This window comes from Danio rerio, chromosome 9, assembly GCF_049306965.1.
Source record: "Danio rerio strain Tuebingen ecotype United States chromosome 9, GRCz12tu, whole genome shotgun sequence".
NCBI classification, from domain to species: domain Eukaryota; kingdom Metazoa; phylum Chordata; class Actinopteri; order Cypriniformes; family Danionidae; genus Danio; species Danio rerio.
In genome coordinates, this window is record NC_133184.1 from 40,239,569 (window position 1) to 40,262,033 (window position 22,465).

The window sequence follows — 22,465 nt, forward strand, 5'->3', positions numbered from 1 at the left end:
TAACTTCAGCCTCAGATGCAAAGGAGAGACAGCACTGGGTCAGTCGACTGCAGGTCTGTGCACAGCATCACACAGAAGCCATGGGCAAGGTGAGACTTACAACCAGACACCTTTAATACTGTTAACACTAGCGTAATGCTCAGTGGCCTTTCTGATGACCTATTCAGTTACGTTCCTGCAAAAACATTTAATCCAGATTATAAGGCCTGGTTTCCGCCTTGTATTAACATTAAATATTAATATTTTTTAACAGTATTAAAATTTTTTTAGTCAAAGATTGTTAGCTGAAATGCATTACCGTCTTCACCTGCTATTATCATGTATCTCGACGCATCTCTCGTGTTCATATTTCTTTGAGACTCTTCTCTTTTATTTATTCAGGATTAGGGCTGTGCTATTAATCGAAAGCTAATCGCAAGAGACTGTGATACGTAAAATAAATAAAATATATATTATTTCATTTCCCTCACCCAGAGCAAATGCCTGACTGCTTTCTGTGTGTGACCGTCTTATTAGACAATAGAGTGAGCACACTTTTCTTCTGCCCAATCAGAATTGTCGACCAAACTATGCGGAACGCCCACAATAAAAAACAAGCAGGAAATATGGACAAGTTGGATGATGGTGTCTGCCGCTTCAGAAGCATTAATAGATGAATAAATAAATATATATATGAAAAACAGCATGTCGGTAATATGGGAATATTTTGGTTTTAAAGTCAAAGACACCAAACAAAACAGACCATTTGTAAGAGCTGTAGCAGAATTGTTGCCAGCATGAGGAAATACAACAACCAGCTCCAGAAAAAGCACCGCAGGCGGCTATATGAGGAGTGTCTTGCTAAAAAGTCAACTAAAGTATTGCCAGTGACACTCAATTTAGTAGCAGGCAACAGCAAAGTACAATTTTAGTTGTGTGTGGCTGTTACAAATAGATATATACATTAGATGTCGCCTGGCCTATTGTTGTCTATTGGACGGAATGCGTCTATAGCGCCGCCATCTTGGTACAGGGTAGCGCTCCTTTGAAATGAATGCGAGACCAAGGTACAGTGGAGGACTGTGGCCATCCAAAGCCAGAGATATACACATATACACATATATCTATGATCGGGAGTTTTCCTGGATATTAGTATGTACGTTTTTTTTCTAATTACGAAAATTATCATTTTAAATCACTTTTCTACATTTATCGATCAGTGACAGCATGGGCATTCCTGACAAAAAGCTTGTGTTTGTGTGTACAGAAATGTACTATTTACCCTCCCTGTTAAATTTGATCTAATCATGTCCTGAAACACACCTCCTCTCCTGCTTTCACTTCTCATACTGACGAAGGGAGCGATTCGTTTGTGAATGAATCCCCCGAACGACTCTTTCACTAGCCGACAATATAATGCAAGTTTCTGGCAGCGCAGCATCTCGTTGTCATATTTCTTTTGCATTGTTAGCTGATTTTATACAACAAAACTAGCATAAGCTGAGTGTTTAGTGCAAGTTGGAGCTCCTTTGCCTTATGGTGAATGCAGTAAGTGACTGTTATCATCAATAACGTTACCTGATTAGCACAAAAGTTCAGAACATACAAAAACAGAAAAAAACTTAACATTACCTATGAAATGTTCTGCCTTTTTGCTTTGTTTTTCTATGTTTGCTCGTTACTACAACCGTAGACATCGCTAAAGTCCCGCATCTTCACGTAATAACACTGTCTTGACTAGTGCGGTTGAATGACATTTGTCCTGGGAGCACTGTACTAATGTGGCGGCGCTATTGACGCATGCTCAGGGTCCCTATGCGATATCTAGTGTATATATCTATGGCAGTTACACCATATGAAAAACATTACAAAGGCAACAGGAGATGACTAACATAACTCACAACCTTGCTAACATCACGGTGCCATTTAATGCAGTGACCAAAGAGACATTTTAAAACCCTTTCCATATGCTCGATTGGAGATATACAATTCCGTCTCACACATATTTTTGCCATTTTGCAGTACCACAGCTTTACGTTGAATGTCAGGGTATTTTGTGTAGCATCTGTGATCATTATTTTATTTTTAGACAATATAAGCCACAGAATAGCTTTTATGAGTGTTGTTCCGTTTTTTTTTTTTTGTTAATATCTCCCTAATTTGAGTTGAACTTAAGGTCACTTTAGTTGTGCTTACTATTTGCTCTAGAGCAGGGGTGGCTAGCAATGTTCCTGGAGAGTCACCTTCCTGCAGATTTCAGTTGCAACACATATCAAACACACCTGCCTGTAATCATCACGTGGTGTTCAGGTCCTAATTAATTGGTTCAGGTGTGTTATGGGTAGCAACTGAAATCTGCAGGAAGGTGGCTCTCCAGGAACAGGGTTGGCCACCCCTGCTCTAGAGAAACAATGTAATGTTTAATTTCTAAATATTTAAAAACAAATTTGAATAAATGTTTAAGTAAGTTAATATCTTTCAGTTCCTTTCTTTACACTCACTTTATTTTAGGAGTAAGAAGCTAATACAGATTTTTGAGCTAAAGTTTGACTACAAAATTAAATCAAAATCGCAATATCTGTCAAAAAAATTGCAGTTAGAAATTTCCCCAAATCACACAGCCATATTCAGGTCCGACATCACATGTGTGATTAGTGCAACACAGGTGCTGTTGAATGAGCTAATCCATTTTAATCAAATTAAGTTGATGTGTATGGCAGTTGGTATTAATTATTTAGATTCTAATCTGTGTGTTTTGTTCATTTTAAAAAATAGTGTAAAAACATTGTTTAGTGCATTTGTGCAATATGTTCCTTGACATTCATGTGTCACGTCAGTACCCATCGTCCTGTGGCTGCTTAATGCAGTTGAGCGTTTCCACTGCATAAGCAAGGGGTTGTAATTGGACCAGCTGAAAATGTTTTACATTAGGGCTTCACGATATTTGGAAAATCTGATATTGCGATTTTTACTTTGTCTGCGATATATATTGCAATCCGAATCGGATCGGTAGTTGTGGAGCTGCGCTTCGGTGGATTTGCTCTTCAGTGTTTGAACTTTTAGCAGTGAAATTTAAACCACAATGAACTGAACTTCAACTCTGAAATCTGGACTTTACTAGAACTATGTTAAGCTGCTTTGACACAATCTACATCGTAAAAAGCGCTATATTAATAAACATGAAATGAATTGAAAACAGTTTCACAAGATGGTTTGAATTGTTACATTTAAAGTTTTTTTTTCTGGACAGTCTAATAGTATTCTGGGGCAGAAATTGAATAATCACAATGCAAAAAAGGCTTTTCTTACTTCTTTCTATACTTTTCTGACTTTGTCTCTAGTCCAAATATATTTAAAAAAAAACCTTTAAATCAAGTTCAAATATTTAGTTTTTATTTCAGAAGTAATAGGTCAAAATTAATTTAAAGGAACACGAGTAAAACAATCTGCTAATGTATTGGGTTAAGTAAAATAACGTTTTAAAGATTTTTGGACTAGAAACGAGACGACAATTCTCAAATATAATTCAGACTCAACATGGCATATCCTGTGATGTTACTTTTGCGATTACGCACATTGTGATTTCGTTGCTTAAACGATATATTGTGCAGCCTTATTTTACTAGTATTAATTGTAGTCCACTTGTAATTGGAGTTCAAAATATACAAATACAACGTTAAAATAAAGATCTGTATTATTTTGTTTTAAAGTTGACTAATTCATGTACTATTTATGAATTTAACTAAAGCCATACAACCTGATCTTGTGTATAAGGGAAAAAAAAAACAACTTATACGAAACCTATAAAACAAATGTGATGATTTGGCTTTGCATTTTTAAGTGTCTTTGAATTATGTGCAGCCAAGGTATGATAATCATTACGTATAACAGCTCTGTTTCCTAGAAAACACCTAATAAGACAAAAAATGCACAAAAATAACTATTTAGATTTTTATCATTTGGATCTTTGCTGTAAATAATAATCTCTAATGTGCTATCATTTCTGTAAAATATCTTAATTTGTTTTATGGAAGCAATAGAAACATGTTGAGATGAAAAATTGTGTAAATGTACGTAAAATGATCATTAATTGTGTGAACTAATATTCATTATCCCACAGACAAACCCACCGCTGCAGTCTCGCAGTCTCTCCATGGCGTCTCAGGGCAGTGGCAGCTCTCCAGGATCTCAACACAGGATCAGCCAGAACTCAAATGCTCTGTTGGGCCTGTCCCAGCTGCAGCGCGGCTCCTCTCTCTATTCCAGCAGGAAGTCACTGCTGCCCGATCACTTGCTGGAGGCCAGAGAGGTGAGAATGACACCTCTTACCACAAGAGCGCTTAGCGTTTGGGAGCCAGAGCTGTCTGTTCTCAGCCAAATTAATTGGAGCCTGTTGTGCGTGGGCTGCATAGAATATGAACATAATGCTACTGTATGCTGTTCTTATAATTAAAAACAAACATCATCAGTGCTTTGATAACAGTTTGAGAGATCTGATTTGCTGTTCACTGTATTGTAGTGATCGTAGCGCTTTGCGTAAACTGCCAGTATATTCTTTTTAATTGTTTATAATTATTTTACAAATTTTATTAAACAAAGTAGTTTTGCACAATATGTCGTTTCAGCATCAACATTGCAATAGTCACATTGCATGATCTTTAATCCTTGTGTGCTGTAGGGGATGTTTTCATCTACTTTGGGGTGATTTTGACTCTTAATTTGGCCACAACTTTCTCTGTGTTTCAGCAAATGGAATGATTTTTGGTGACAAATCTTATTTTGACACATATTTTAGGAAAATGCGTTGAAAATTTCAAAAATTCAACAATACACTCTAGGCATATTTACTGCCCTTCCATTATGTGCATAGCTGTTTTTGCCCCATTGACTTTTATTATAATTAATTTTTGATTACAAAGCCATGACACCGAATAATCATGCATTCTTGACTGTTGGTGCTTTTCCTGTTGGGACAAGGTTAAATTTGTATTTTTTTTTTCTCAAAAAATTCAAAAAAGTAGCTTTAACATAGATTAATTGCATTTCATTTATATACTGAGGTGTCATTTCAAATGATATATATTTCATATCGCTACACAGAGAAGAACTTAAAATGCTCTACATGCTTTACAATTTTGAGAAATAAGTTGACAAGAAACATGGTGATTATTCCATATCATTGATACAAATGTAAATGTCTCAACCTATTAAAAAAATGGCAAACTGCAAAACTGCTCTCAAGCAGCTACAGCTAGCTGTTCTAAGAAGAGTGTGCCAATTTTCAGCTGCCCAAAAAACATTTTGGTGGACTTAATGTGCTCTAGGCTAGAGGTCAAAAAATGGGTGGAATATGGCAATGCAATGCCTGACCTTCATTCACCTTCAGAACACAAAGGATATATTTTAGACAAACTCTCATAGAGGATTAGAGCTCTGTATATTCATTCATTCATTTTCTTGTCGGCTTAGTCCCTTTATTAATCCGGGGTCGCCACAGCAGAATGAACCGCCAACTTATCCAGCGAGTTGTTACGCAGCGGATGCCCTCCTTCCAGCCGCAACCCATCTCTGGGAAAAGTTCTGTATATTCACAGAACAATTTAATATCACAATGTCATTGCCCTAAAACAAATTGACTCTGAAACCGTTAATTAATTTGCTCTCTTGTACATTGAATTACTTGTGCAGTTTAACATATTTAAAAATGCAGAGCAATGTACATTATTATTGTTATTGTTTTATGCTAAATGTTGTGTTTTGTTAAGTATGCTGCTGGGAATTGCACTGGAAAAAGAGGATGCTTTTAGAGGCCCAGTTGCACATTTGATTTTGCTTCTTGAAATGTAGGAAGTTAGTTAAGCAGTGAAAAATGTTTCTGTCCTGTTCTAGATGATGACCCAGGCCCAGGGCCAGCACAGAGACCTGATCCAGAGCATTGAGGGTCTGCCCTCTTCCCAGGGTCCCTCTCCCTTGGACCAAGACCTGCTGCTGCTGAAAGCCACGTCTTTGGCCACCATGACCTGCCTTAGTGACTGCCTGCATATCCTGCAGCTCCAACAAGTCGCCAGGCAGAAATTTCCTCTCAGTGGTGAGTGTTTTATGTATCTTTTATTTATGTTGATCCTTGTGGTTTTTCTCTTTAATGCAGAGTGTATCATTACATATGCTTACACACACACTTTATACCTCATCAATTCCATATAATGCATTACTTGTATGCATGCCAAGTGGTAATTGCCCAAAGAAAACCTTTTATTGAAAGGACATCAGACAAACAAATGATATTTAATTTAAAAAAATTTTTTTAATTAAGTTCATAATGCAACAAATCTGGGATTCACACATTTCATTTATGACCTGACTTTGCTATATTCATAAGCCACAGCAGTGCTTGGATGTTAAGTGAAGGCTTTTCTCTTCCAGTAAAGGACAGTAAGAGGGTTATTTATAAGCACAGCTTCCATCACCGGTGTTATTGATTGGTGCTGCGCTCATACAGCAAGAGGGTGTGTACTTGTAGACCTCTAAGCCATTCTTTACAATATAAAATCTTTAATTTAGCTCTTAAGTTTTATTTGCATTCAGATATTTTGAGTTGTTAAAGGGTCAGTTCACTTTAAAAAATACAGTTTTGTTAATTATTCACCCTCATGTCATTGTAATCTCCTGAGATTTTCCTTCATCTTCTGGACACAAATTAATCTTTAAATCAGATCGTGATTTTAGGCCAGGTATGGTAACCCATATGTAGAATTTATGCTTTGCATCCAAGTGCACACACAGAGCAGTGAATACATACAGTAAACCAGCGACCTTCCAATCACAAGTCTATCTCTCTAATCATTATGCTACAGCTGCCCATGAAATATTTTAGATGAAATTTAAGTGCTGTAATCCTCTATATACCTCAACTGTCATGAGGATTTTATCTAAGGGCATACTCACACTATGCTATCCGAACCGTGCCCAGGCCCGTTTCCCGGATTTTTTGAGAAGTGTGAGTGCTCTGAATTAAGCTCAGGCGAGGTTCAGTTGGCCGGTCCTGGCCCGGTTGGAAGAGGTGTGCCAGAGTGCTGTTCACTTGGGCTCAGGCGTGGTATGCTTGTAGTGTGATTGCAAAGCGCAAAACTAAAGATGAGACGTGACTTTTAAGGGACTGTTTCATATGGATTTATAATCATTCTTACAGTTCAATGAAAACAAACTGTTGTAGGTTATTAAAGACACAAACCCCTCACTGCACGACAGCTGCACCTTTAGCAAACCTCCTAATTCCTGCAGCACGAGGACTTTATGATTGTTTATGAGCGTCAAAAGTGGCTGATCTGTTCGGCGAAATATTTGACTGCATCCCAAACCACTAAAACGATATATAACTAAAGAAATCAGCACTGTGCTGAGAGAGAGCACTTCTTGGATTGAACAGCGCATCAACGATGACGTAAGCGTGCTCGGGTGCGAATGCAATGTGAGTGCGGGCCGTCGGAGGAAATGAGAAGGAGGACAAGCGTGCTTTGGCCAAGTTCAAGGCAACTGTACATAGTGTGGTACGCCCTAAAGTATTTTAATTTGTGTTCTGAAGATGAACGAAGGTCAGGCTGGGTTTGGAAGGTTATGAGTTTGAAGTTATTCATGACAGAATTTTCATTTTGGGTGAACTAACCCTTAAAGTTAGTGAGTGATTGGAATGCACATAATTTAGTTTTGCATTTCCATATTCCACCCATTTTTTGACCTCTAGGCCTAGACCACATTATGTCCACCAAAATGTTTTTGGGCTGCTGAAAATTGGCACATTTTACTCAGAACGCCTAGCTGTGGCTGCTTGAAAGCACTTTTGAAGTTTGCCATTTTTTTACAGGTTGAGACATTAATGTTTGTATCTATGATATGGTATAATCACTATATTGTTACTTCTCAGCTTGTTTTTCAGAAGATGTTTATCTTACTAAAGAAATCTTTCACAGTGTAGAGACGTTTTAATTTCTACTCTGTTTTTATATGTCTGTTCTTGTTGATAATGTAAAAAGTGCCAGAAGAATGTTGTGTGACAGTTGAATAATGTGGCGTTCACTCCACCCCTCATCCACTCTGATCGGATGGATGGATTTCTGGATAAAAAGTGACAGTGATGAGTGTTGTTTTCTCAGTGAATAGAAAGAAACACGCTGATCATAAAATAGATGCTCACTACTGGCACTTTAAAATGCATCACTCCAATTAAAAACTGAAGTAATAAGCTGGCTTCTGCAAGGAAAACAAAAACAAAAAAACCCTGCAAGACCACTTTGTGTATTTAACATTGAGTGCTTTGTAAGAATTTACAGAGTTAATAATGTTTCACTCAATCATAAAAGGCACAGGGTTTAACAGATTTTCGCATGTTTACTCTTATAGTTAGATTATTTGGTGTTTAGAACAATATTACTGTATTTCTTCTTCATCCTAATTGCTTCACCCTTACTGGGTGGGTGTATTATTAATGTTTTTAATGTTTTTTAATGGCTGATGTCCACTACTTGGGCAGGATGTGCAAAATATTGCAAATATCATATGTTTTAATAGATTTTACAACTGCTCAGTTTTTCAGCCAGTCTGAGATTAGTAAGTAAGTAATAGGTAAGAAATGTAGTGTGTATTTATATAGAGCATTTATTGTGTATGGCCCTACACCCAAAGCGCTCCACAATCATGAGGGGGGTCTCTCCACAACACCACCAGTGTGAAGCATCCACTTGGATGATGTGACAGGAGCCACAGGATAATGGCACCGGTGTGCGCACCACATACCAGCTATAGATGGTGTGGAGAGACAATGATAGAGCCAATTTGGTATGGGGATGATTGAGATCTCATGATGGGTAATGATGGAGGGAATTTGACCAAGACAGAAGGATTGCACCCCTATTCATTTCGAGAAGTGCCATGGGATTTTAAATGACCACAGAGAGTCAGGACCTCAGTTTAACGTCTCACCCGAAAGTCGGCGCTCACTCACAGTATAGTGACCCGTTCACTATACTGGGGCATTAGGACTCACACAGACTGCAGATTGAGCGCCCCCTGCTGGCTCCACTAACACCACTTCCAACAGCAACCTAGTTTACCCATGTGGTCTCCCATCCAGGTACTGACCAGGCTCAGCCCTGCTTGGCTTCAGTGAGTCACCGGTCTGGGGTGCAGGGTGATATGGCTGTGGCAATATGATGATAATCAGATAAAAATCTTAAATTGGCCAAATATTAGCTAATTATTTGAGCTGTGGTCCTCATCTTTTGGTGCAAGTGGTTTCTGTTATAACAGCCTTTACTTCTCTAACACTCTTTAGTTATTGGCATTAAACCTTTCAGAAGTAAAAACATCATGTCTTAATGTTTAAATGGAATGTGTATGGCCCTCCTATTTGTTGAATACCTTTGTGTTGTAGAGTTTATGTACCGCTCGTATATTAACTGTCGAAATGCAATCCAAATATAAATAATGTAGACTCTTTTAGAGAACTCTACATTTCCAAATCCGCTATCAGACAGTTATTGAATACCTTAAATCACATATTCACTCGCGACTCACTGATCCTTATATGTAATCCAGGTCAGTGCGATAAGATCGAAATACACGGTGCCGCAGGTCTTTCTGCTTACATCTCAGTGTTTGTATGCATCAAAATAAGCGATAGCAGAACATAAGTTGCTAATTAGTTTCACTCCATATTAGAAACAAACTGAAGCATTCTGCTGCTGCAAATCCAATAATCTCAGGTCATGTTTGTTCCTGTAGAATTTATGACCCAGAGCCCTTCTCAGGGAGTGGAATATAGTTTTATAATTAATGAGGAACTGTATCCACCACTGATAGACTTCTGCAGGTAACCAGAGCTCTGCTAGCGTCACTCAAGCGTGCCAGTTGACAGACTTACCAAATTGTATTGCCATACGGTTGTCAGTCCTTGAACGAACATACCGCTTGTCAGATATGCAAGTTTTGAACTCGTATTGGCTTAAAGTCCTTGGCCTTCTAAACTAACTTTAAAAAAAGTCTAGTTGCGCACACTAGTTAAGCGCAGCCCAGTCGTGAATCATACATATTTTATTACTGTCAAACTGGAAAGAAACCGCAAGTGAACCTCTCATTCCAAGACCACCCTGGTTTTACACTCTTGTAGAAAGTATCAAGGCATCTTGTGAACTCTCTGAACTTCCCAAATACTGGAACAAAACAAAAGCCGCCAGATTAGTCTTCTCGCCAACAGGCAAATAAGTCAACAATGGGCAGGGCTTCGTGCAGACGGTGAGACCCTAGGTTCAGGTTTCCGCCGAGAGCTCTGTGTCAGTTGTTAGAGCGCTAAACGGCCAGAATTCCTGTGGCATTAGAGGCAGCTGTTGGCTTTTGGGCATTGCGCTGGTGTGCCGGTGATATGAGCACCCCTGAGTCGGGTTTTGTGTGTCCTGTAGGCCCTGCCCTCGAGTGGCTGGAGCCGAAGCTTCCCGATATCCTGAAGAATGGAGGGACGCTACCCAGCATCACCAAAGATGACGGCAAAACAGAGGGAGCTGTTCTGGAACCTTTAGAAATGGACTCCTGTGATATTGTTTTGGTAAGATGTGCTTTATGACAAGTTTAATCATTCTTGCTAAGTGTGAAGACAGTCAGTCTTGTATTTGGTGTGATTCATTAGCAAAAAATATTTGAATAATCTTTGAATATTGATGAAATAAAGTTCTAATGCTTTAGGTCTTGAACAAAAAGTGGTATATCTGTGCAAAATTGTGAAAAAATAATTAAAAATTGTAAATGGCTTTGGAAATTCATCATTTTTGGAGGGAAAAAGTGTTTGGATACTTAAGTCGCAATTAAATATGCATGAATTGCATTGTGTTAGATAACAAAATAGATAACAAAACCATGTAGTGTCTACAAACTTTTTTTATTAGCATTATTTTTTGTTCAGAATTAACTTCTCTGAGTGATTCTTTTGCAACTTAAGCTCAAAAAGTCCTAACCACAGGTGTAATTCAATAGCAAGCTTGTTTACTATTGGTTAGAGCCAACAGTTGTCAAAAATTGTTGAGGAATGCTATTATTTCAGGCTGCTTGGCATGATTAAGCAAACAGCAGTGCTTTTAAAGCTTTGGGTTTACACTTAAAGATGGCCCTACAGATGTATTCATTACACTTGTGTGTGGGTCAATGATAAGTCCTATTTTGGGTTCTGCATATATTTACAAAAGTGACTTTATATATTAAAAGCATGTCACGTGGAAATAAATGGTCTGCTTTTATTTATTGATTGATTAATCTTTTTTTGGTGGAAATAGAAAGTGGCTTTAGTCATTTAAAGGATAGTTGCAAGGTATAAATTGACAATACATTTGTATCTTGTTGGGACTAATAAATAACACTGTTTCATCATATTCAGTGGTGTAAAGTAACAAATTACAAATACTTAAATTACTGTAATAGAGTAGTTTTTCTTAGAAATTGTAATTTACTAAGTAGTTTTAAAAATGTGTGTTTTTACTTGCCTTTGAGTATGTTCTTTGAGTACCGGAACTTTTACTCCACTACTTTCCTTCAACCTGCTGCCACTACTTTATTTCTTTCTTGACTATGGGGATTAGAAAAATCAGTCCTGTGATTCATGTCCAGTGAAATCACACATTAAAGCTAAATCGCATCATAATGAGCAACCTTAAAACATGGGCGATTTATAAATGATTTAAAATTTTTGGAGGCATTAGAAGTGTCCCAGAAGATGTCCAAAATCTTTACATGCATTGACCCAGAGAGACTGTTTAGATGCATGCCACTGATGAAAAGATGACGGATGTTTACTTTTTGTTGACCGAAATGGCCCTAAACACCCATCAGGCATAAGATTTCAACATGACATCAAATTGACATTGTAACCCAACGTTGTGGGGACATTGCATTTTGTTTGGAAATTAAAATCGGGTTGATGTCAGAACTCAACGTCAAGCCAACGTCATTGTCCAACATCCAACCTAAAATCAATGTCTATGTATGATGTTACAGCTTGACGTTGTGTGGACGTTACCACTATGACTAAGTTTGATGTTGGTTGCCATACCTGACGAATAAATGTTAGTATTTGACATAAATATAATGTTTGTTTAGGATGTTGGCTCGACGTTGGGTTTTGGTCACTTTCTAACAACCTAAATATCAACCAAATTTCAATGTCATTTGACGTTGTTATTGAGCATAAAAAAAATGTTTTCCTTAGACGCTGGCTAGACATTGAATTTTGGCCACCTGACGTCACAACCTAAATCTAACCTAATATTAACGTCCTATGAGATTGTGTTGCTGCTGGGCAATAACTAATTGCACTACAGAATTTCACCTTTACACAAACATGCACAAATTACATGCAAATGCATCAGCTTTTTACAGCGTAATACTTACTACTCACTACTCTTGAGTACTTTTGAAATGTCTACATTTTACTTATACTTTGAGTAATATTACAGCAGATACCTTTACTCTACTTGCACTACATTTTTAGGCAAGTAATGGTACTTTTACTTAAGTATGATTTTTCAGTACTCTTTCCACCACTGACCATATTCCATTGTACAACGAATGACATTTTATTCATTTTCTTTAGTAAATATTGGTTAAAAGCTATAATAACCATAATTTTTGGCTTAGAAACTAATAAAATAGCTGTTAGATAATCTCATGTAGGACCAAAAATCAAAGCTGTATCATTTTGATAGTTAGAATTGTTCATATATTGTGTTTTTGATCAAATGAATACAGCTTTGGTGAGCTAAAGAGGTTTCTTTTTCATAGCTTCACAATACTTGCAGTCTCCAGTTTTTTTTTGTACGACAATTCACTGTTATAACATTGTAAGAATTGCAGGTAACTGTTTTACACAGGCTTTTTTCCACTGTTAAAAGTAAATAAAAAATAATTCTGGCATATTTTTTACTTTAACTTGTTGAATGAGATTAACAGTTGTATGAGTTTTGGGTTAGTTAAATATAGTGCAAGTTGAAATTAGTTTTTTTCATTTGTTTACATTTTTTTTAAAAAATCAGCATTTTTATACATTTTTCACTCTTCTTTTGTGCTTCATTTTGGCTTAAAGTCCGTGTTTATAATAGAAATGACACTTCATATTTTGTTGAATATGAGGTTTATACAATTTGACATTCATTTGTCCAAAGTTTGCCACAAAAGTATCCAAATATATGCGTGTTTCAGGGCCTCTGCATGTTAAAAACACAGGCGTACATGATTATATTCATAACTGGCGCTTGTGTTAATCTCTGATTACTGACATTGTTGTTTTTGGAGAAGCCTCTCATGCTGCAAGCCTGAAGAGTAATTCTTTGCTTCAGTTACCTTCATGTAAACAAACACCGAAGACTCCTTCAATGTCGGACAGTAGACAGGGCTCCCTATTAACCTGAGGAAACTTGTCTGCGGTGTTAAATGTTTACTGTGCATATTTTTTCCACATGAGGCTTGTTACATAATATTTTGCTTCACCTAACTGTACAAGCAGCATAGCAGAGATATATTAATCTCAAAAACAATCATATTTACAGTGTTTTATTTGGGTTTCATTAGTCATGCTTGCTGGGGCGAGCAGCACCGTTTCTTTTACTTTTATTTAGGGTTTGGAGTTTAACACTTGTGTGCTATTGGGGATGTTTTTATCCACTCTAGGGTGATTTTTGCGTCTTAATTTGGCCACAACTTTTACTGTGTTACAGCAAATGGAATGATTTTTGATGACAAATCTTATTTTGGAAAATGCTTTGGAAAAACTAAACAATGCAGACTCTGGGTAAATTGACTATCCTTTCATTATGTTTTTGCCCCATTGACTTCCCCTTTAATTATATTTTTGATTGCAAATTCATGACAACATATGATGTATTCTTGATTGTTGATGGCTCTCCCTGTTGGGAAAAGATAAAAGTTGTATGTTTTGCTGCTGATCATCAGTTGCAGTGCAAAAAAGCTTAGTTTCTGACTTTCATATGGAGTCATATAGAGTAGTGTGCGTCCTCTTGTGCATTTGTGCATGAGAGACCTTTTGCAAACATACTTTAGTATGTCTGAGGAAATCAAAATAAGCACCTTAGCTCTCAGGTCATAGTAAATATAGTAAGTGTATTTATATAAATAGCACACCGCAATTTGACGTTATACTACATAGAACTCCATATAAAAGCAAGAAACTTTTTTTTTTTTTTTGCACAGGCCCATCTTAAGAGTTAATCGTGCCAACTGATGATCAACCACAACAATAGAAAGTCTGACCTCCTCCCAATCAAGAATTGTTGGTTATTTGATGTCAAGGCTTTGCAATCAAAAAAATGTCATTATAATGGAAGTTAATGGGCCAAAAAAGCTACGAACATAATGGAAGGGTAGAAGTTTTGAACAATACACAAGGGTTAAATGAAAGAAACATAACCTGTATTGGGTTTAAATAATGTCTGGAATTGTGCAACCAGTTGCAATAGGTGTGCTGTTAGTTATTTCAGAGTTACATATTTCTTTAGAAAGTGGAGAGAAATTAGAGACTTACACTGAAGGAAGGATTCAGGTCATATCTAGCGAAGAATATCATAGATAAGAGTCTGATTATATGCAATACCTAAAACCAAAGAATGTTAAAATAATGATTCCCAGGACTGGAAGAAGTCATATTGTAACTTTAAAGAAACAGTTGAACTTAGAAGTTGTTTAAAATGTCAAAAAACCTGGACAAGTCATGTATATTTGGCATGGCATTTTTCATGTTTTGGTAAAATACAGGAACTTAAAAAGTTTTGATAACTTCTTGGGAATTTGATTTAGAAGTATCTGTATACTTGAATATGTTTTAAATGATAATATTAGGCCAATTTCAAATACAATTGCGGAGAACTGAAGTCCTGTTTAGGGTTAAAAAAGCAAAAATTTATCTGCGCATCTCCATTACTCTCATTCATCGTAATTCAAGTACCTCTATACCACTCAAAATGAGTGGCATGTCCAGAAACGATCTTTAATCTCTAACATGGTAACAATGGTAATAAATATTTCTAATATTAAAAAAGAAAAAAGTTCCAAAAATATTAGCCCTTAATAGTCAAATATAATTTTAATTAAAAATATTTACAATTTTATCTAATATTTAAATTTGAATATAATATTACAATTTATTTAAACTATTTTATACATTTTTAGTTAACAGAATTTACTATAATTTTTATTGTAAACAAAAACAAACCAAAACATTTCTTGTCATTTAAAAAAAAAAAGTTAAGACCTTAGATGGTTATGTCAAATGGTGTTGAGTTTGAGTCTTTAGTACTGTTCTTGTGATTAATGTTTTATTGTTTGAGTAGGATGAATTAATGGAGTGTGTGTGTGTATGTTTTTCAGGAGCAGGAGGAGATTGATGCCACACAGGAGGTGGATGACTCCTCTCCATCCGAGGAGGAGGATCTGGGTGCAGTGGAAGAGGAGCGCAGCGTCATTCTGCACCTCCTCTCTCAGCTCAAACTGGGCATGGACCTCACCAGGGTATATCAGCTCCATCTCATTAATGGCTCTCATTTCAGCTTGTGTCTTTCTCAAACCTCACTAAAGCTCTTTTGTACCTTGAATGTGCACTTGAAATGGAAGCTGAGGCTATTTTTTTATTTTTTGTATTGCATTGCAATTTCTAGAGTAATGGAATATTAAATGAGAAAACAGTGGGCGTGGTTTTTTTTTTCTACTGCAAGCTGATTGGATGTAGTAAAGTAGGCTTTTCATTCAGAAACAAAGGGTTTTGGGAGAGTTATTACAACCTAACAGACGCCTCCTCCTTTCACCATTTCTGTTTTTTGTCATAGCGCTATTAAAACTGACAGTTGGAGGGTTGTGGTTCAGTATGTTGGTCCTGGAGGGCCGGTGTCCTGCACAGTTTAGCGCCAACTCTAATCAAACACACCTGCTTATAGATTTCTAGTGATCTTGAAGACACTGATTGGCATTATCCAGGTGTTTTTGATTAGAGTTGGCCCTCCAGGACCTAGTTTGCCCACCCCTGCCTTAGACAGACGTAGGGTCCTATTATACACCCGGCGCAATAAGATGCAAGACATGTTTGGTGGGATTTGTTGGTATTTTTAGACCAGCGCAACCATAATTTTCATGTTTAGTGCCACATTGTTTAAATAGCAAATCCATTTGCGCCACTTTGTGGACTCATGGGTGTGCAGGTCTAAAAAGGTGTGTTAAGGCGCATTGCTATTTTGAAGAACTGAAATAGACCATGCCATTGGCCAATTGAAAGCTCACACATTGCTTTATATACAGCAATACATAAATATCTTCACATATGAAAAAATTAAAGCATTAAAATGTTACAAAAGTTATTATTTTCTACAAAAATATAAAAACCACTGCCTCCATGCCTTCATGTCGGGTGGCTTTTTTTCAGCTTAATCATGACTTGCATTCATATCATGTTATTATTATTATTAGCTGTTTTATTTATTATATGCATATTTATATTTGTTTTAATAAACTTTAGATTTGTCCACCTGTCTGGTTTTGGAGACGTCTGCATCATCATATGGGGCATAAGAATAGGTTGTGTTTTTGGATATAACTTATTTTTTTGAGTACACTTCGTTATTATTGTTCATTTATTTGTTTACTGGAAATTAGAACTGAATTTAGAAATAGTTTTGAAACAAATCTTTGCGCTAAATAAACAAAATTGAATATGTAGGCTAATGGATGGACACTTTAAATCAGTTGAATAAAGTACTTCTTCACTTCTCACGGGTGTATAGGTGGTCCTGCCGACTTTCATCCTGGAGAAGCGCTCTCTTTTGGAAATGTATGCAGACTTCATGTCCCATCCTGACCTTTTTGTGGCCATCACTGATGGCTCCAGCCCGATGGACCGCATGGTTCGATTTGTGGAGTATTATCTCACTTCCTTCCATGAAGGTCGCAAAGGTGCCATTGCCAAGAAGCCCTACAACCCCATCATCGGAGAGACTTTTCACTGCTCTTGGAATGTGCCCAAAGAGGCAGCATCTCCGACAGGCATCCCCAAAGAGGGCTCCTCGTGTGCATCAGACTGTTATAATGTCCGCTTTGTGGCTGAGCAAGTTTCCCATCATCCACCTGTGTCAGGCTTCTACGCAGAATGCCAGGAGAGACAGATGTGCGTCAACACGCATGTATGGACCAAGAGCAAGTTCATGGGCATGTCTATTGGCGTCTCTATGATTGGAGAAGGTGAGTTTCACCTGCTTACTTGCTTATCTTTTTACTGTACCAATGTCAAATCAATAGTTTTGAATCTGTACTGGTGCCTACTGCCTACAATGATGCTTGCAATACAAAAATTTACATTACAGATTTACAAAAGAATGTAAGGGCGTGCTCACAATAAGTACAGTTGCCTTGAACCATGCCGAAGCGCAATTGTTCCCTCTCCCCTTACCACCGACAACCTGCACTCAAACTGCCGTTTGAATTCCGAACCTAAACACGATTACATCATCAATGATGTGACTGTTCAGTTAATAGGAACAGAAGCGCTCTCGCTTAGACATTGCTTTAGTTATATCTTTAAGTCATTTGGGATGCAGTGACATGCAGTCAAATATTTTGCTGAACAGATCAGCCACTTTTGACACTCATAAATGTTCATAAAAGTCCTCGTAGTGCACTTATTAGGAGGTGTGCTGAAGGTACAGCTGTGGTGCAGTGAGGGGTTTGTGTCTTTAATAATCTATGATGGTTTGCATTCACTGAAAAGTAAGAATGATTAATTAATCCTTATGAAACAGTCCCTTAAAAGTGACGTCGCATCTACAGTTTTGGGCTCAGGTGCGCCTTGTACTTACACTACAAGCATACCATGCCAAAGCCCAACTGAACCGCACTGACACACCTCTTCCAACCGGGCCAAGGACAGCCAACTGAACTGTTCCTGAGCCTGATTTAGAGCACTCGCACTTCTCAAATGAACGGGGTAATGTGCCTGGGCACAGTTCGGATAGCATAGTGTGAGTACACCCTAAGTTAAAAACACTAAATAACAGTATTAATAGCTCAAAAATGCTCTGTTTTCTTGTGGTCTGTGTTCTTGTAATTGTTTTAAATCTGTATTGGTGCCTATTGTCTACAATGATGCTTGCAATACATGTTGAGCCTTAAAATGATATTAGATCAGGGATTCTCAACCGATGGGTCACGGCCTACTTGTGGGCCTCAGTGATCCTGCAGGTGGGCTGCTAGAGTTTAAAATAAAAACTTAAAATTAACTTAAATTTAATATTATAATTATTTAATTTCATTATTAAATATATCATATTAAAATTATCAAAGAAGCTAATAGCATTTCTCACTTTCTGTGATTGAATAAGCTTATTCGGACTCTGTTTTAAATGCAGACTGTGGTTAATTTCTAACCGCTGCATGTCAACTAGGACTACATCCTCAGTTGTATAAATTAAACCGTCACGCAAATTGAAGGGTAACGATGATTAGAGTTATAATTACTCGCTCGCGCGTGTGTCACGTCTGCGACTTGTACTGTATCAGAGTCGCACAAGTACGTTAATTAACAAACTATGCGTGCTCTATTTTTTTTTTTGAACATTTTAAAATATCCATATTGTTGTCCAAATGAACGTAACAGACGTGCATCCGAACAGTATGATCTAGCGAGATTCAGTGTTGTTCAGTGAACAGCTGTCAAACCAAATAGCCTTCAGATCGATGTGTATCGCATGTTTTTATGGTGTTTTACATTTATTTTCAATAGATATGAATAGTGCATCAATAGATTAATAGTAGTCAGTCTAATTTAAAGCAGCAGCAGTTTTTTTGCCATCTCCTGTTGTCCTGTCAGGTTTATTTATTGAAGAAAAAGCCCAAACACTGTGAAAAAAATAAATAAATAAACTGAAATAAAGAATTCAGGAGCTTTGAACCTGTCTGTGCATACAGTTTTTTAAAATATTTGAATATAAATTATTTTACATTTGTACATATATAAACATATATACATATAGTATATATATATATATATATATATATATATATATATATATATATATATATATATATATATATATATATATATATATATATATATATTTAGTTAGTTAGTTAGTTAGTTAGTTAGTTAGTTAGTTAGTTAGTTAGTTAGTTTATAAAATTATGTTGAAAAATAAAAAAATAATAGAATGCAAAAGAAATGTTTTGCTAATAAATAAAGCTTCAAAATAAGAATTTTTTTTCTAGACAGTCCGTTTGGGCCTTCAAAAAAATGTACATCACAAATTGACAATAGAATGCAAGTAAATAACACTAAATAACAGTATGAATAGCACCAAAATGATCTGTTTTCTTGGAGTCTGTGTTCTTGTTATAGTTTTGAGTCTGAACTCGTGCCTACTGTCTACAGTGATGCTTACAATACATGTTGAGCCTTAAAATGATACTAGATTACATTAAAGAACTGCTTTTTAGTTGCATTAAAAAGGTTTCGGCGACGCAGTAGGTAGTGCTGTCGCCTCACAGCAAGAAGGTTGCTGCTTCGAGCCTCGGTTGGGCCAGTTGGTGTTTCTGTGTTGCATGTTCTTCCTGCGTTCGCGTGGGTTTCCTCCGGGTACCCCCACAGTCCAAAGACATGCAGTACAGTTGAATTGGGTAAGCTAAATTGTCTGCAGTGTATGAGTGTGTGTGTGTGTGTGTGTGTGTGTGTGTGTGTGTGTGTGTGTGTGTGTGTGTGTGTGTGTGTGTGTGTGTGTGTGGATGTTTCCCAGAGGTGGGTGGCGGCTGGAAGGGCAATCCACATTACTTGTTCTGCTGTAAACCTGCTTCTAATTTCACAAATTATTTTTTTTGCACAAATCATGAGATTGTTTGAAGCAGTCCATTATATTAATTATAGTAATAAAAAGGTCAATTGTAAATGCAATATAAAATGTTTGTAATGTTATTAATAATTAAATATATTTATATATTATGTATATATTAATTAGACTTTTTATTAAGTTCACTATACATGGTATATTTCACTATAAATATATTTTGAAAAATAGTATCTTGTATATACTCCAGTCACTATAAATCAAACAGTTTGACAGAACAGGTTTTAATAAGCCTCTTTTTGGACTAGGCATGGGCTGGCAAAACGTTTTGACGGTATAATAAACTTGGATAAAAATATCACGGTTTCACGATTTCACTGTATTGTGATTATTGCTCTAAAATATATTCTCTTTAAATGTCTGAGTAACAAACAAACACTTTTGTCCCTCTTTGAACACAATATGTTGTACTTTGAGAAATATCTAAAATGATTTTGTCGCAGTAAACGTCAATCTAAATAATTCAAATGAATCAGTGTCTTCTGCTGTCTTCATTAGTTTCTAAAACACAGATTTCTTTACAATTTAAAACAGCATTTTTGGATATCTGCAGGAGATACTGTTGTCCTAAAAAATGTAAGTAAAAAATCTTACACATACCTTAGGAAAGGTGTAGCAGAAAATTGTGGTGGTTTTAAAACTTTTACTTTTCCAAACAGTGGTATACCTTGAAAACGATTGTCTTCCCATCCCTATTTTGGACCTTGTAAATCTGTCATGCATCAGCTTATCAGACCTGTATTTCTCAGGAGCTACACCTGCTTATTTCCATAATGATTACAGTTCAAAGGAGTTTCCCAACCAGAGCGAAGTTTCTCCAAAAAATGTACTTTGTCAAGCGGTTTTAAAACTTCGGAAACACTAAAAACATTTATTTGCTTTATTTCATATACTTAAAGCTGTACAAACAGATGTTAAAAAAACATAGGGTCCTTTAAGAAATGTTATTCCTGTTCTGACAGGTAATCTAAACCTACTGGAGCACGGGGAAGAATACACTTTCAGTCTGCCCTCTGCCTATGCCCGCTCGATCCTCACTGTGCCCTGGGTGGAGCTAGGAGGAAAGGTCAATGTCAACTGCGCCAAGACGGGCTACTCTGCAGTCATTACCTTTCAGACAAAGCCTTTTTATGGGGGCAAACTCCACAGGTCAGGATCACACAACACAACACTCTTTGCTGTCTCTGTGAGACCGTATAGGGTTTTCAATGGAGGTTTATAGAGCAGATGTTTATTAGTTTACACTATCATTCAGAAGATGCTTGATGTTTATTGTTTTTATTGAGCAATAATGAGTTAAAATTTATTGTAATATGTACTAAAGATAAAGAGCGAGGGAAAAGATTAAGAGATTTAAGTTTCTCTAGATTTCTTTGGTTTATTAGATGTGAGTTTAAGTAAAATTTTAACACTTAAGATGTCATTTATTTTGTTTGCAGAACTCTCACAGCTGACTGTTCGTCAGAATAACAAATGATTTTGTTAGCATAAGTACATGGTCTTTTTTGAGTATTACTATTTAGTAGGACTGTATAATATGTTAATCGATATACAGTTTCGATTTTGGCATTCAACATGTATGGAGCAACATTAATTGAGATAAAATGATTATTGTTTCATGTCTCACCCTCTTTCCAGCAGCTTTTATAGGCATTTGATCATTCACAAAGCTTAGTTTCACATGTAAATCAGTGAAATCATGTAAGTCATGTATACTACCTACTATAGAAGAGATTGCACATGATCGAATGATGGACAAATTTGTCGGTATGATGAACCACCTCATCCCTTTTTTGATATATTCCAAATGTGTGCAAGCTCTTCTAGCTCAAGATTAATTCAGCTCTGGTGTTACAGACAAAGATACAGGAAGTATTTTTTTACCAACAGTGATCAGACTGTATAACCAAAGCCATCCTAGATGAATTATGCGGATTTTTAATAGCATTAGATATGGACTAGTGTTTACCTCTTCTTTGAAACTGAGGTGTGCAGTATGCATGTAATTTTTTTAAAGATTATCAATAGTATGGAAAGCTCTGCTGTGACGTAAATTTCCCTTAGGGATTAATAATGTCTAACAAACAAACAAACAAACAACTTCACAGCATGGGATGTGCTTGTTTTAATAAAGTGTATTAAATTTATTTATGTTTTTAAAAGCACAAAGAGACATCGTGCTGCTCTATAAATGCATTCAAGATGGAAAACGACTTTAACATCTAAAGTCATGCTGCCCAAGGTGTGCACATAAATGATCAAATCCATGGAAAAATGTGTCAACTATATGTGGGAATAGATTCATTTTTTAAAATCTAGATTAATCTCGAAATTAGTCTGGATTAATCTAGATTGAAACGGGTTATTTGAATTCTGAATTCAGAATATGTTTGTTACCCAAATAATAAGTCTTTGAGAACGGGTTTCTCAAGCCAGGTGGCACATCAGACCCCAGGGGCTCATCTCCTTTTTCCAAAATGCATCACAAACTGCTTGAGAAACTGTTCTACTATGATAATCGGTGATGAAAATAAATGATGTTCAATAAGACGTACTTGTGTTTA

At 36.5% G+C, this 22,465-nt stretch overlaps 1 protein-coding gene across 8 annotated transcripts in view; it reads left to right on the top strand.

Annotated features, from left to right (window-relative positions):
- osbpl11 (oxysterol binding protein-like 11) overlaps positions 1-22,465 on the top strand; it is a 35,236-nt gene that overhangs the window by 1,745 nt on the left and 11,026 nt on the right. For all 8 annotated transcript variants that reach the window (XR_012385570.1, XR_012385569.1, XR_012385571.1 and 5 more), the window contains exons 4-10: positions 10-89; positions 4,100-4,288; positions 5,869-6,067; positions 10,431-10,573; positions 15,394-15,534; positions 16,797-17,250; positions 20,864-21,050. Coding sequence is in view for 1 of the 8 variants with exons in the window: in XM_683921.9 (XP_689013.3) it covers positions 10-89; positions 4,100-4,288; positions 5,869-6,067; positions 10,431-10,573; positions 15,394-15,534; positions 16,797-17,250; positions 20,864-21,050 (1,393 nt within the window). In the remaining 7 variants the exon portion in view is untranslated. The remainder of the gene's footprint in view (positions 1-9; positions 90-4,099; positions 4,289-5,868; positions 6,068-10,430; positions 10,574-15,393; positions 15,535-16,796; positions 17,251-20,863; positions 21,051-22,465) is intronic.